The 11,739-nt window shown below is 54.3% G+C and overlaps 1 protein-coding gene across 3 annotated transcripts in view; it reads right to left on the bottom strand.

The window, feature by feature from the left end:
• Aspg (asparaginase) overlaps positions 1-9,780 on the bottom strand; it is a 32,196-nt gene extending 22,416 nt beyond the window's left edge. The window contains exon 1 of one of the 3 annotated variants that reach the window (XM_037210881.1): positions 9,557-9,780. Coding sequence is in view for 2 of the 3 variants with exons in the window: in XM_037210882.1 (XP_037066777.1) it covers positions 426-507 (82 nt within the window). In the remaining variant the exon portion in view is untranslated. Of the gene's footprint in view, positions 1-425; positions 744-9,556 lie in introns of those variants that run through there. The other 2 variants (XM_037210882.1, XM_028883715.2) reach the window with 2 other exon arrangements.
• Between the last annotated feature and the right edge of the window lie 1,959 nt (positions 9,781-11,739).

Here is an 11,739-nt window from a genome sequence, read left to right as displayed (position 1 = left end):
ACCCTAGTGCCCAAGCTCCTTGAGGACAGTCCAGCTTGGCCCTTACCTTGGGGAAACTAACTCTGCAGGGAGAGAGCAGGCAAGCACCTCTGCCCGTGTCCCTCCCCTAAGGAAGCAAGCACACCCTAAGGGCGTTCTTTCACAGGCTAGAGGGTGTGGAATGTTCCAGCATCCTTCCCAGCGCCCTGGGCACAGAACAGAGCAGTCTTCCCAGCTCCCTCTTCTGTCCTTGTGTCCTTGTGTCTTCAGGACACTTCAGGTCAGGAAGAGTTACCATGCCCCTTACCCTTTCCAGGGTCCGGGCTGCAGACTCCCAGCCACCGGAGGAAGCGACTCCCCCTCCCCCCTCGCAAGAGAGAGCCCTAGAGCTCCCGGGGGCCAAGCCCTGAGGCCATTCTGCCTAGGGCGTGGGTACGCTGACTCACCGCCGCCCTCGCTCCTCATGCCGATGGTGCCGCCAGTGTAGATGGCCAGCAGCCGCCGCTCAGGTCCGGCAGCGCGAGCCATGTCTGGGACAGCGGACTCCTCAGTGGGGACCCGGCCAAGGGCAAAGCAAGACTGGGAAACGGTGGGGCCTTCAGGGTGGGGCTTACTGGCGGCCTGGGGCTCCTCTGGTTGGTGCGGGCTGAAAATCCGAGGTAGGGGCTGGACCTCGGGGTGGAGGAGGAGTCGCCTTCAAAGTAGAGAGCGGGACACTTGTAGAGTGCAGGAAGGATGTCTGCCGGGGATGGGCTGAACCCATAGTGGGTGGGGCCTCATGAAAAGGGGCGGGCTCTCTGAGTTTGCCTCACCTAGTTCAGAGGCCAAGGAATTCCAGAATGCCCAGTCAGGGCCACTCTCCTGCCCTAGCAGCCCCTACAACGCTAGAGTCCCGGCATGGCTGTCTAGACCCTTACACACACTCCCTGACTTCCTTAGGGCCAGACTGAGCTAGCCAATTTCACAGGAGATTAGCACCCACTTGTGATCGAGGGGTACCAGGAGGACAGGGAACTACAGGTGCAGGCTCCCAAGAGTTGTTGAAGCCCTGGTGCAGAGACAGCCCACCCACTAGGCTCCTGGACTTGGAGCAGACCCAGCCCCTCGCAGGGAACTGAGTACTGCCCCCAGGAATGTCCCTACAGACTGCCTTAGGCAGAGGTGAGGCTATCTCAAGATGAGATGGTGGGATATGTCCTCCTGCCTCTGAGAGTCCAGATCCCAGAGGCAGTGGCAGCTTCAGATCCTTCTGGAATCCCTTTGGGGGACATGACCTCTTACTGTGTCCTTGGTATTTCTCTGAATTTGGGCACCCAAATCTAACCCATGATAGCACCCCTGGAGACCGGACATACTGACCTGTCACCCAGGGTGTGCCTCACCCTGTCAGCACACCGGCTTGGAGCAGGCCATCTCTGCTGATAGCCCAGCTCTGAAGCTAAACCCACGCAGGAACTGGGGTGACTCAACTGTTACAGCGGTCGTCACTCGACACAGTTCTGCTCTCACTCCTCTTTGTCCATTTCCTGCTGAGGCATCCTCTGACTCGGTCAGATGTCTTTAAGTTCCTATTCTGGGGACAGAACTCGTGTCCTTCTTGAGTTTGCCCTCCAGTGACAGGACAGCAATAGATAAAATGCTGTGATGTGGCCGGGCGGTGGTGGCGCACGCCTTTAATCCCAGCACTCGGGAGGCAGAGATAGGCGGATCTCTGTGAGTTCGAGGCCAGCCTGGGCTACCAAGTGAGCTCCAGGAAAGGTGCAAAGCTACACAGAGAAACCCTGTCTCGAAAAACCAAAAAAAAAAAATAAAATAAAAAATAAAATGCTGTGATGTGGAGGGACAGTGGCAGCTGTAAACAGGAGGACACAGAGAAGATGGTAATGATTCCACAGGTAGTCGAGGTCTCCGTGAAGAGCTGCCATGATGGCGGAGTCAGGGCAGAACATGCAGAGGACACACAGGCCAGGCAGTGAGAGCAGGTACCCAGGGCCAAGGCTAGAAACAAGCATTGCTGGTTTTGTTGTTGTTGTTTTCAACTTGATAACAACTTTTTTTTTTTCTGAGACAGGGTTTCTCTGTGTAGCTTTGCGCCTTTCCTGGAACTCACTTGGTAGCCCAGGCTGGCCTTGAACTCACAGAGATCCGCCTGGCTCTGCCTCCCGAGTGCTGGGATTAAAGGCGTGCGCCACCACCGCCCGGCTTTGATAACAACTTTTAACTAACTAGTGTCATTTGGGAAGAGGGACTCTCCACTGAGAAAATGCTTCCATAAGATTGGCCTGTCGGGCATTTTCTTGATAGATTGCCATGGGAGGGCCCAGCCCACTGTGGGTGGTACCACTCTTGGACAGGTGGCCCTGGGGACCATAAGAAAGCAGGCTGAACAAACCATGAGGAGCAAGCCTGTAAGCAGCACCCCTTCACGGCTTCTGCTTTCATTCCTGCTTCTAGGTCCCTGCCTGGAGTTCCTGCTCTGACTTCCTTTGGTGATGGACTGGGTCATGGAGCCGAATAAACCCTTTCTCCTAAGTTACTTTTGGCCATGGTGTTTATCGCAGTAATAGAAACTATAACCAGGTCCACATAATGTCCACACCAGTGAGGCGGGAGCACACAGAGAGTGGGTTCACTGGCTAAAGAGGGGGACTAGGGGACACTCTAGACCCTTCGTGTGATTGACAGGCTCCGCTACTGTTTGGGAAGGCAGATGCAGGAGTGAGTAGGGGGGGGGGCTCTCAGGAAGTCACTGCAAGTAGGCCGAGAGGGTTGTGAGCAGTGGGTGTGCCAGGAATGTGTGCTGAGGCTTGGAGTGTGAGGAAACAATCAACATTGGCTTTCCGGTCAACCTGTTTTCCACACCGTGACACAAGACCAAAGAAAATCAAATGTAAGGAAGGAAGGCTAGTCAGTACGGTATAACCCCAGCACTCAGGGAGCTGAGGAGAGGGGATTACAAATTCAAGATCAAGCTAGGCTACAAAATGAGACCCTGTCTCAACAAAGCCCAACTGGCCATGGTGTGGCACGTACACAGCTTTAATCTCAGCACTGGGAATGTCCTGGGGGCAGAGGCAGGCTGATCTCTGGGAGTTCAAGGTCAGCCTGGTCTACAGTGTGAGCTCCAGGACAGCCAGGGCTACACAGAGGGACCCTGTCTCAAACAAAGAAAAGAAAGGCTGGGTGCCATGGCTTGGAGGGTAAATGCGCTTGCCATACCACACAGGCCTGAGGACCCGAGACCGATCCCTGAAAACCACGTTCAAGGCTAAAAGCAGATGTGGTGGTGTGTTTCCACAGGACTAGCAATTCCAACATTGAGACTGGAGACGGACACAGAAGAAGCATCCAGAAGCTAGAGGGTCAGTTATCCTGGAGTACGCAGCATGGCAGAAACAACAGAGGCCCTGCCTCAACAAGACGGAAGCGAGAGCCAGCCCCTGGACGTTGTCCTCCGACCTCCACACGCATGCTGTGGTACGCCCCTGAATGTTGTCCTCCGACCTCCACATGCATGCTGTGGTGCGCCCCTGAATGTTGTCCTCCGACCTCCACATGCATGCTGTGGTGCGCCCCTGAATGTTGTCCACACGCATGCTGTGGTGCACCCCTGAACGTTGTCCTCTGACCTCCACACGCATGCTGTGGTGCACGTGTGTAAACACCTGTGCTTGCTTACTGGGCCAGGGTCACCTGATAACAGCCGCTAGAAATGGAATCAGGCCAGGTCGGAGGGGCCCCCGGCACAACTGAGGCTAAGGCTGTGGCAGTTTTATCGAGAGCAATCAGATTTTTTTTTATATCTTTATCAGAAACAGAATACAATAGCGATTGCCAGGATCAATTCACTTGTAGCATTGGCTACAGTGAAGCTTACAAGTCACACAGGGTCCCCAGGATTAATGTCTGAGACCAATTGTCCCGTCAAGTTTCCATGCTTCCCCGACTACAGAGAGGCACAAAGCGGCCTGAACGCTTCACTGCCTGAGGGAGTGCATCTGTCTCTCAGGAACTGGAAGACACATCGTGCCCCAGGAGCCATGGACTCTAACCCGAAAAATCTATGACTGCATGCCTCCCCAGGCAGCTAGGCCAAGTCACCTCCGTGGTTCCCTGCACATGTGAGCACACACAAGCCTCATAATCATAAGTAAGAGACGAATTAAAAAATTTAATGAGCCGGGTGTAGAGGTGCACGCCTTTAATCCCAGCACTCGGGAGGCAGAGGCAGGTGGATTCCTGGAAGAAAGAAAGAAAGAAAGAAAGAGAGAGAGAGAGAGAGAGAGAGAGAGAGAGAGAGAGAGAGAGAGAGAAAGAAAGAAAGAAAGAAAGAAAGAAAGAAAGAAAGAAAGAAAGAAAGAAAGAAAGAAAGAAAAAGAAAAGGAAAAAAACAAGAAATTCTGATGAAAGACAAACACAGAAGGGGAGGGTTATTTGGACCCACGGTGTCGTAAGCTGTGGTCTGTGGTTGGCTAGGGCCTGTGTCGAGGCAGAGCATCATGGTGTGATGTCTAAGACAGGAGTCTGCCTCATGACAGCCTATAAGGAGAGACATGTAAGGGGTCATGGGCCCAGTGCCCCCCTCAAGGACACAGCCGTCATGAGGAGGCCCCTCCCACCTGGCCCTACCCATTAACTATCCCCAACCTCCCATAGCTCCAGGGGCAAGAGTGAAGCCATCAACACCAACACCTTTGGGGAGACATTACAGGTCCCAACACTGTAGCTCCCGGCTTCTGAGCTGGGCCATCTCAAGACAAGCTTGTTGCTGAGCTGACAAGACTCGGACAGTTAATGGCTTTGTTAGTTCATTCTCTGTCACTGTAAAAAGCACCCAAGAAAGTCACCTTACGGGAGGACATGTTTGTCTGGGCTCACGGTTTCCAAGCTTTCAGTTCGTGGTCAGTGGGATGAGGCCAAACACCACAACAGGGAGCATTGTGGGTACAAAGCTGCTCAAATCCCATTGGCCCAAAAGGGGAGGGGCACAGGGGCATAGGGGTAGAGCAGACACATGGGTGTTTTTTTGTTTTCTTGTGGTGCTGGTATGGAGCATACTGGGTACATACTAAATAAGCACTCCATCACTGAGCCACACCCCTACAGCCCACCCCAGAGAATGTTTATAATAAAGCCTCTTCTTCCAAACCCAAGCCCCGTGAACCCACAAATGCAGCCATTTATCCTCAAGGTTAGTGCTCTCAGGATCCAGTCACCTCACACATGCCCCACCTCAGCCCTGCCCACCCCACTCCTCAGCCCTGCCCACCCCACTCCCTCAGCCCTGCCCACCCCACTCCCTCAGCCTGCCCACCCCACTCCCTCAGCCCTGCCCACCCCACTCCTCAGCCCTGCCCACCCCACTCCCTCAGCCCTGCCCACCCCACTCCCTCAGCCTGCCCACCCCACTCCCTCAGCCCTGCCCACCCCACTCCTCAGCCCTGCCCACCCCACTCCTCAGCCCTGCCCACCCCACTCCTCAGCCCTGCCCACCCCACTCCTCAGCCCTGCCCACCCCACTCCCTCAGCCTGCCCACCCCACTCCCTCAGCCCTGCCCACCCCACTCCTCAGCCCTGCCCACCCCACTCCCTCAGCCCTGCCACCCCACTCCTCAGCCCTGCCCACCCCACTCCCTCAGCCCTGCCCACTTTGGTTTGACACTCACTTCTCCAGAGCACAGTCCTCAAACTGCAGCCCTTGACCCAGCAGCAATACCTGGAGCTTGTGGAAATGGCAGGCGCTCCGGCCCCCTTGGGCCTCTTGGCTCAGGGACTCCTGATGGAGCCCGGCAACCCCCACCACGGCACACCCTCCTGCGGCCGCCGACACAAACCAAGGTGAAGAAGAGCCACTGTGCCAGCCCAGGGGCTAGCACGTGATGGCTCACAAGGAAAAGCTGTTGCCCCTCTTCAAACAGAAGATAGCTTTCCCAAGACAGCCGGGCCCACTGTGAGGAGCCGGGCCCACTGTGAGGGGCAAGCCAGGACCCAGGGACATTGCAGCTGGCTTTCCAGCAGTGAAACGGTTGCAGAAAACCTGTCCCCAACTGGGTTCTTGTCCCACCCTTCCTCAAGAATGCAGTAGGCAGAGAGAGATTACAAATGGAAGACGTTTTATAATCAGTCAGGATAAACTGTAAGTGGGATAAAACGAAGTGCTACCCTGGGTTAAAATGCAGCAGGTTTGAGCTCCTGGTAGCCGCAGGATGCCGGCTGAGAGCTGAATCAACTCTCAGAAGTGTTGTAGCTCAAAGCTCTCTGAGGCCGTGGGATGACAAGCAGGAGCCATCCGCTACAGAGAAGCTCTGTAGCTCTGGAAGTGTCACGCCCAAAGCTCTCAGAGGGCTTCTGGTGCCAACCTAGGGCCAGCTCTCATAGAGCAAGCCTGCGGGGCTGAGAAGCCTTACATCTCTCCCGGGCTTCAGGAGCAGCGGGCTCTGAAATGACGGGTCGTCTCCATGTCTGGAAACTGGAAACTGCCACAGGAATGAACTCTGTCCACAGGTGAAGTGTGGTGTCTCAGAGGCCATGGCAGGAAAGAGTCCCCTCTATCTGCAGTCACTGGTCAAGCCAGGCAGCTAGCTCCAGGAAGCAGCCTTAGGCACCAGGGTCCTCTCTCCAGCCAGTCTGGCAAGGCACTTCAGTGGTCGCTTTCTCCTCGTGGAATTCTAATGCACCCTGCACACCAAAGCCGGAATTTACAGGGCACGAGGTGGCGACTGGTGGGCAGAGCTGGGTTCCGACTAACTAAATATAGGCACACAAGCAGAGCCCACCAAAAGCTGCTACAAGTTCCCGGATGCTTAACTTGTAAGAATGTTTCATCTGGGAGGACGCTGCAGGCTCTGGCCACTGCCTCACTTTGTCTGGCCAGCAGTTCTTTGTTTTGAGGATGCTTCTGCCCTAACCCCGGTAATCAGTGTCGGATCTCAGAGCTGGGCCTGAAGCTGTCAGAAGACTCCAAGAATGCTTTGGATGGGGATACCTACACCAGCCGCAGCAGATGGGCAGGAGAAGCCCAGGGGGCCTCCTGAACATGGTCTCACAGGGTGTCATTCCACCTTAAGGCCAGGGGACCTCACAGCTGTGGTGAGCTGCACCATGCAGATGAGGGAAGGCTCCAGGAGGTACATAACGACACATCATGCGTCTGCTCCTCCACTGCTGTTGGTGTGGAGCAGCCCTTGGAACAGCCCCCAGTAAGCGCACATATGGTCCTTCCATCGTGACAGCCTCTGTGGTGACTGCCCGGTGAGCCCCACGGGAATGCTGCTCCATGGACCCTTGAGATGGTGCTGAAGCAGACGCTCAGTGCCTATTGGGCAGGTGAGGGAACAGGGGCACACAGACCGTGCGGAACCGCGAACACAGGCAGGGACGCGGGGGTGGCCCAGTTTCCAGTGGCTGACAGGGGCGTGGCCACAAGTACAGGTGAAGAGGGAGCCACCTGAGGCACAGGTGTGGGGGGGACAGGACTGAGAGATACTAGGTGCAGGGAGGGTCTTGGGGCCCAGGGAGACCTGAGCATCCTCCGCTGAAAGTCTGGTGGGGAGTGGGGCCATGGTGAAGCGCAGCAGGTTCCCGGCTCTGCGGCACAGACCTCAGCTCATCCTTCCGAGCTGTGATGGAGGCAGATCTGTAGAGAGAGGTGCTCTCTCACTGGGACGGCCCGCTCACCAGGAGGAGGGAAGTGGGTGGACTGAGGTCACTGACTCAGGTGGAGCCTGACCCATGTGACATGGATACGCTGAGACGTCAAATACAGCCGTATACAGCCACTGATCCAGGTGGGTCAGGCCTAGGTTCTGGCTTCATCTGAAGGTCGGTGTGCTCCTCTGTGAATCACTGTCTCTTCAACAATGAAGTCCCAGAGAAAACAGAAACTGCGGCCGCAGCCCCGCAGCAGCAGAACCCGACAGTTCTGGGGGCCACAGGGATGACGTAGCACTCACCCACCACTCAGCAAGGCGGAGAAGTCTCCAGCAGTAGTCTACAAGAGACATGCTCATGGAAAAACAAACCCAGTTCTCAGCCCCCTCTCGGGTGCTAGCACAAGGGCTTACAAACCCAAGAGAAAATGCTGAAGCTACACAGTTTCCAAAAGAAAACAAAGAAGGGCTTGTTTGTGGCCTGCTGTCTGAGCGGGTCGACTCTAGGCACCAGCTACAAAAATCCAAACTCAACAAAACAAGCCACCAAAACACCAGGTTTCTACTCACTAAAAACACCGCTAAGCCCGGGCTACATAGTGAGATGTAGGCCAGTTTGGGCTACATAGAGAGAGCCTACCTTAAATTTTAAAAAGGAAAAAAGAAAACACACACACACTCACACACACACACACACACACACACACACACACACACACTCACACACACACACACAATAATCAGGCAGAGAGAAAGAAGTGGGGGTGGGGTGGGGGGGGACTGGAGCTGCCGAGATGTCTCAGTGGTTCATGCACTTGCTGCTCCTACAGAGGACCTGGGCTCAGTTCCCGGCACCCACATCAGGTATTGTCACAGCCATCTGTAACTCAGCTCCGAGGAATCCGGTGCCCACTTCCGGCCTCCATGTGTACCGGATACATGTGGTGCACATGCATACACTCAGACACATACACATACACACGGCAAATAAACAAGTCTTCTTTTATAAAAATGAATTAGCCGTATACCAAACTGAATTCAAAGTACACTGAAGCTCTCGACACAAGATTTAGGAGAGCGTAGAAGAACAGCATGACTTGGAGGTTATGTTCGGCCCGGGCCTGACGCCAAAAGCGTCAGCTCAAAGCAAGCAGAGGACAAAGGTGCCTTACCGAGTGCGGGGAAGACCCACAGAGGCTCCCTCTGCTAAGGAGGGACCATCCAGGCACAGGGAATCTAAACCTCAGATAACCCAACTTGAAAACAGATGTCTCCAAAAGTGGCCCACAAGTGTCAGCAAGCTCATGAGGAAAGGCTCAACACCATTAATCACTACTGAGAGGCTAATTACCAACGACAGGAATTCCAGCCACAGAATCACGAAAGGATGGAAGAAGAGAACTGGCTGCCGCCTGTGTCCTGTGGCATGAAAACCCCCCAGGCGATAACACCACACACCCCACCCCACCCTAGGATAGGTACTATAAAACAATGAAACAGAAAGAACATAAACAAAGAGAAGGAAACGAAGCCGGGTGTGGGAATCGGGGACACTGTTGGGACCGCAATGCCGAGGGCTCTGTGGGATGCTGCCTGGGCGGGTCCACGCTGGACCCGCAGCCATGCAGCACCATTACCAAGAGCTGGAGCAGGAAGTGCCACACATCCAGCCACAGACACATGCTCTTGTGGCCTGGACACAGGAGAGGAAGGAGATCCTGTCCTGTAACACATGGATGAACTCCTAGGACAGAGCCAGGAGAAATAAGCTGGTCACGGAGACACACGGGAGCCCACAGGGGTGGTTGTCTGTTCCCTGAAGCACGGCCCCTGGTGCGGCAGCAGGTAACTGCTAGGTGCTGCCCTCCCTGCTCCCCCAGGCGTGGACCCCTTAAGACCTGAGTACGTGCTTGCTCTCTCTTGGTTACCTTGTGGTCTTGGTTGCTGGTGCTGCGGATCAAGGCAGAGTTCTCCAGAGAACCGCGTTGGACTGTGCCCCACCCCTCCTGGATTCCGTGACCAACTCCTTTATGCTTGTTCTGAGTTAACCCTGAATAAATTCCTTTGCTTATCAGATAGACTCTGTGGAATTTCCCCATTAGGAGTCCATTCCTTGAGACACCCAGATTCTGCTGGAGAATGAATCTGCAGTGAACAGTGAACAGGCATGTGTGGCCTTTGGGAGGTGTTGTGAGGGCTCCACACAGAGATGAAGGCCACCACACAAGGACTTCACCGAGGGAGTTTGGTTCTGTTGCTCTTTTTCCACACAGAGATGCTACATTCAAGGCACCATCTTGGATGCAGAGAACTGGTCCTCGCAAAATACCAGGCCTTGAACCTTCCAGTCTCAGAGAAGTTAGTTTTTCTTCTTTATAAATGATCCAGCCTCAGGGCTTCTGTTACAGCCGCACAGGATGGGTGGACGTGCTAGCACAGTCAAACAGCAGAGGCAGGAAATGGAATGCTGGCTGCCAGGCTGGGGTGGGGCGGGGCAGAGGTTGTGAAACAGGTTCAGAGTTTAGATACAAACATGGGAACTAGAGCAAGAGCGCAGGGGACGCAAGGCTGGATGCACAGCGTAGATCTCAGCACTGGGGATGCTGGATGCACAAGTGTGAACACAGATCTCAGCACTGGGGGATGCTGGATGCACAAGCGTGAGCACAGATCTCAGCACTGGGGGATGCTGGATGCACAAGTGTGAACACAGATCTCGGCACTGGGGGATGCTGGATGCACAAGTGTGAACACAGATCTCAGCGCTGGGGGAAAGCCAAGCAGAGTGGAAGCAGCCCATCGCTGGACAAAGATGGACCCCAGCGCCTCACTGGTTAGCAGGCCAACCTCCAACCTCCACACATACATGCACATACGAGTGCACTTTCACACACACAAGAACATGTGCAACAGCCCCATGTATGTGTACACCTGCTCAACATGACCGAAGTTATATTTGATAATTGCAGTCAGGCTGCGGACGGCCTGGCCAACGAAGTCCTTATAAACACAGGAGCCTCCGTTCAGTCCCCAGTCAACGCAAAGGGAGAACCAAGGGTGGTGAGCGCGGGCTTCCGGGCCCACTGTGGAGAAGCAAGCAGGCCATCCCTCGAGTTGGCAGGTTCAAGACAGCGAGAAGCCGTGTCTCAAGAAACCAGAGGGGCAGCACCTGTGGATGACACCTGAGATGGCTCTCTGACCTCCACAATCACACACAACACACAAGCATGTGATTGCACCTTCACACATATACATGTACTTGCATATACACACACACACAGGCATGTGTACCTTTACACACATACCTGTACCTGTATACACACACACACATACACACATGCATTCGTGTGCATCGTCACACACACATGTACCTGCATATATACACACACAGGCATGTGCCCCTTCACACACATACATGTACCTGTATACACACACACACATGCATTCGTGTGCACCTTCACACATATACATGTACCTGTACACACACACACACACACACACACACACGCATTCATGTACACTGTCACACACACATGTACCTGCACACACACACACACACACACACAAATAGTTACTGTAGTAATTTTTATGTTGTGTAATTTTTCACACACAATTTTTAAAAAAATGAATAGACAAGATCAGAAAAAGCAAAAATGCCCACAAGCCAGGTATCTAATAGGGATTGAACTGTGAATAAATAACTCCCACAGCTCAATAAATACCAGGCGTGGTGGTCCTCACCTGCAATCCCCTCACTCAGGAAGCCGAGGCAGAACGACCACAAGTTCCAGGGCAGCCTGGGCTGCGTGGTGAGATCCTATGTCAAACCAACCCCCAAATGTGGCCTAGGACTTGACACACACTGCAGAAAGGAAGGGACAGGTAAATATAAATGAAGAACCGGAAGTAGCCGGGCATGGTGGCACACACCTGTTATCCCCAAACTCGGAAGGCTGAGGCGGGAAGGCAGTTGAAGGGCAGTGTGGCCCAGGAAGCGAATCCCAGGCCAACCTCAGCTGCTCTCCGGGACCCTGTGTCAGGAGAAGAAGAGACACAAAAGAGCTGGAAGAGATGTGGGCGGTGACTGAGGACCACCACAGGCAACCAGAGG

Source organism: Peromyscus leucopus, chromosome 14 (assembly GCF_004664715.2).
Source record: "Peromyscus leucopus breed LL Stock chromosome 14, UCI_PerLeu_2.1, whole genome shotgun sequence".
In the NCBI taxonomy this organism is placed as follows: domain Eukaryota; kingdom Metazoa; phylum Chordata; class Mammalia; order Rodentia; family Cricetidae; genus Peromyscus; species Peromyscus leucopus.
This window is presented reverse-complemented; position numbering and strand designations above follow the sequence as displayed.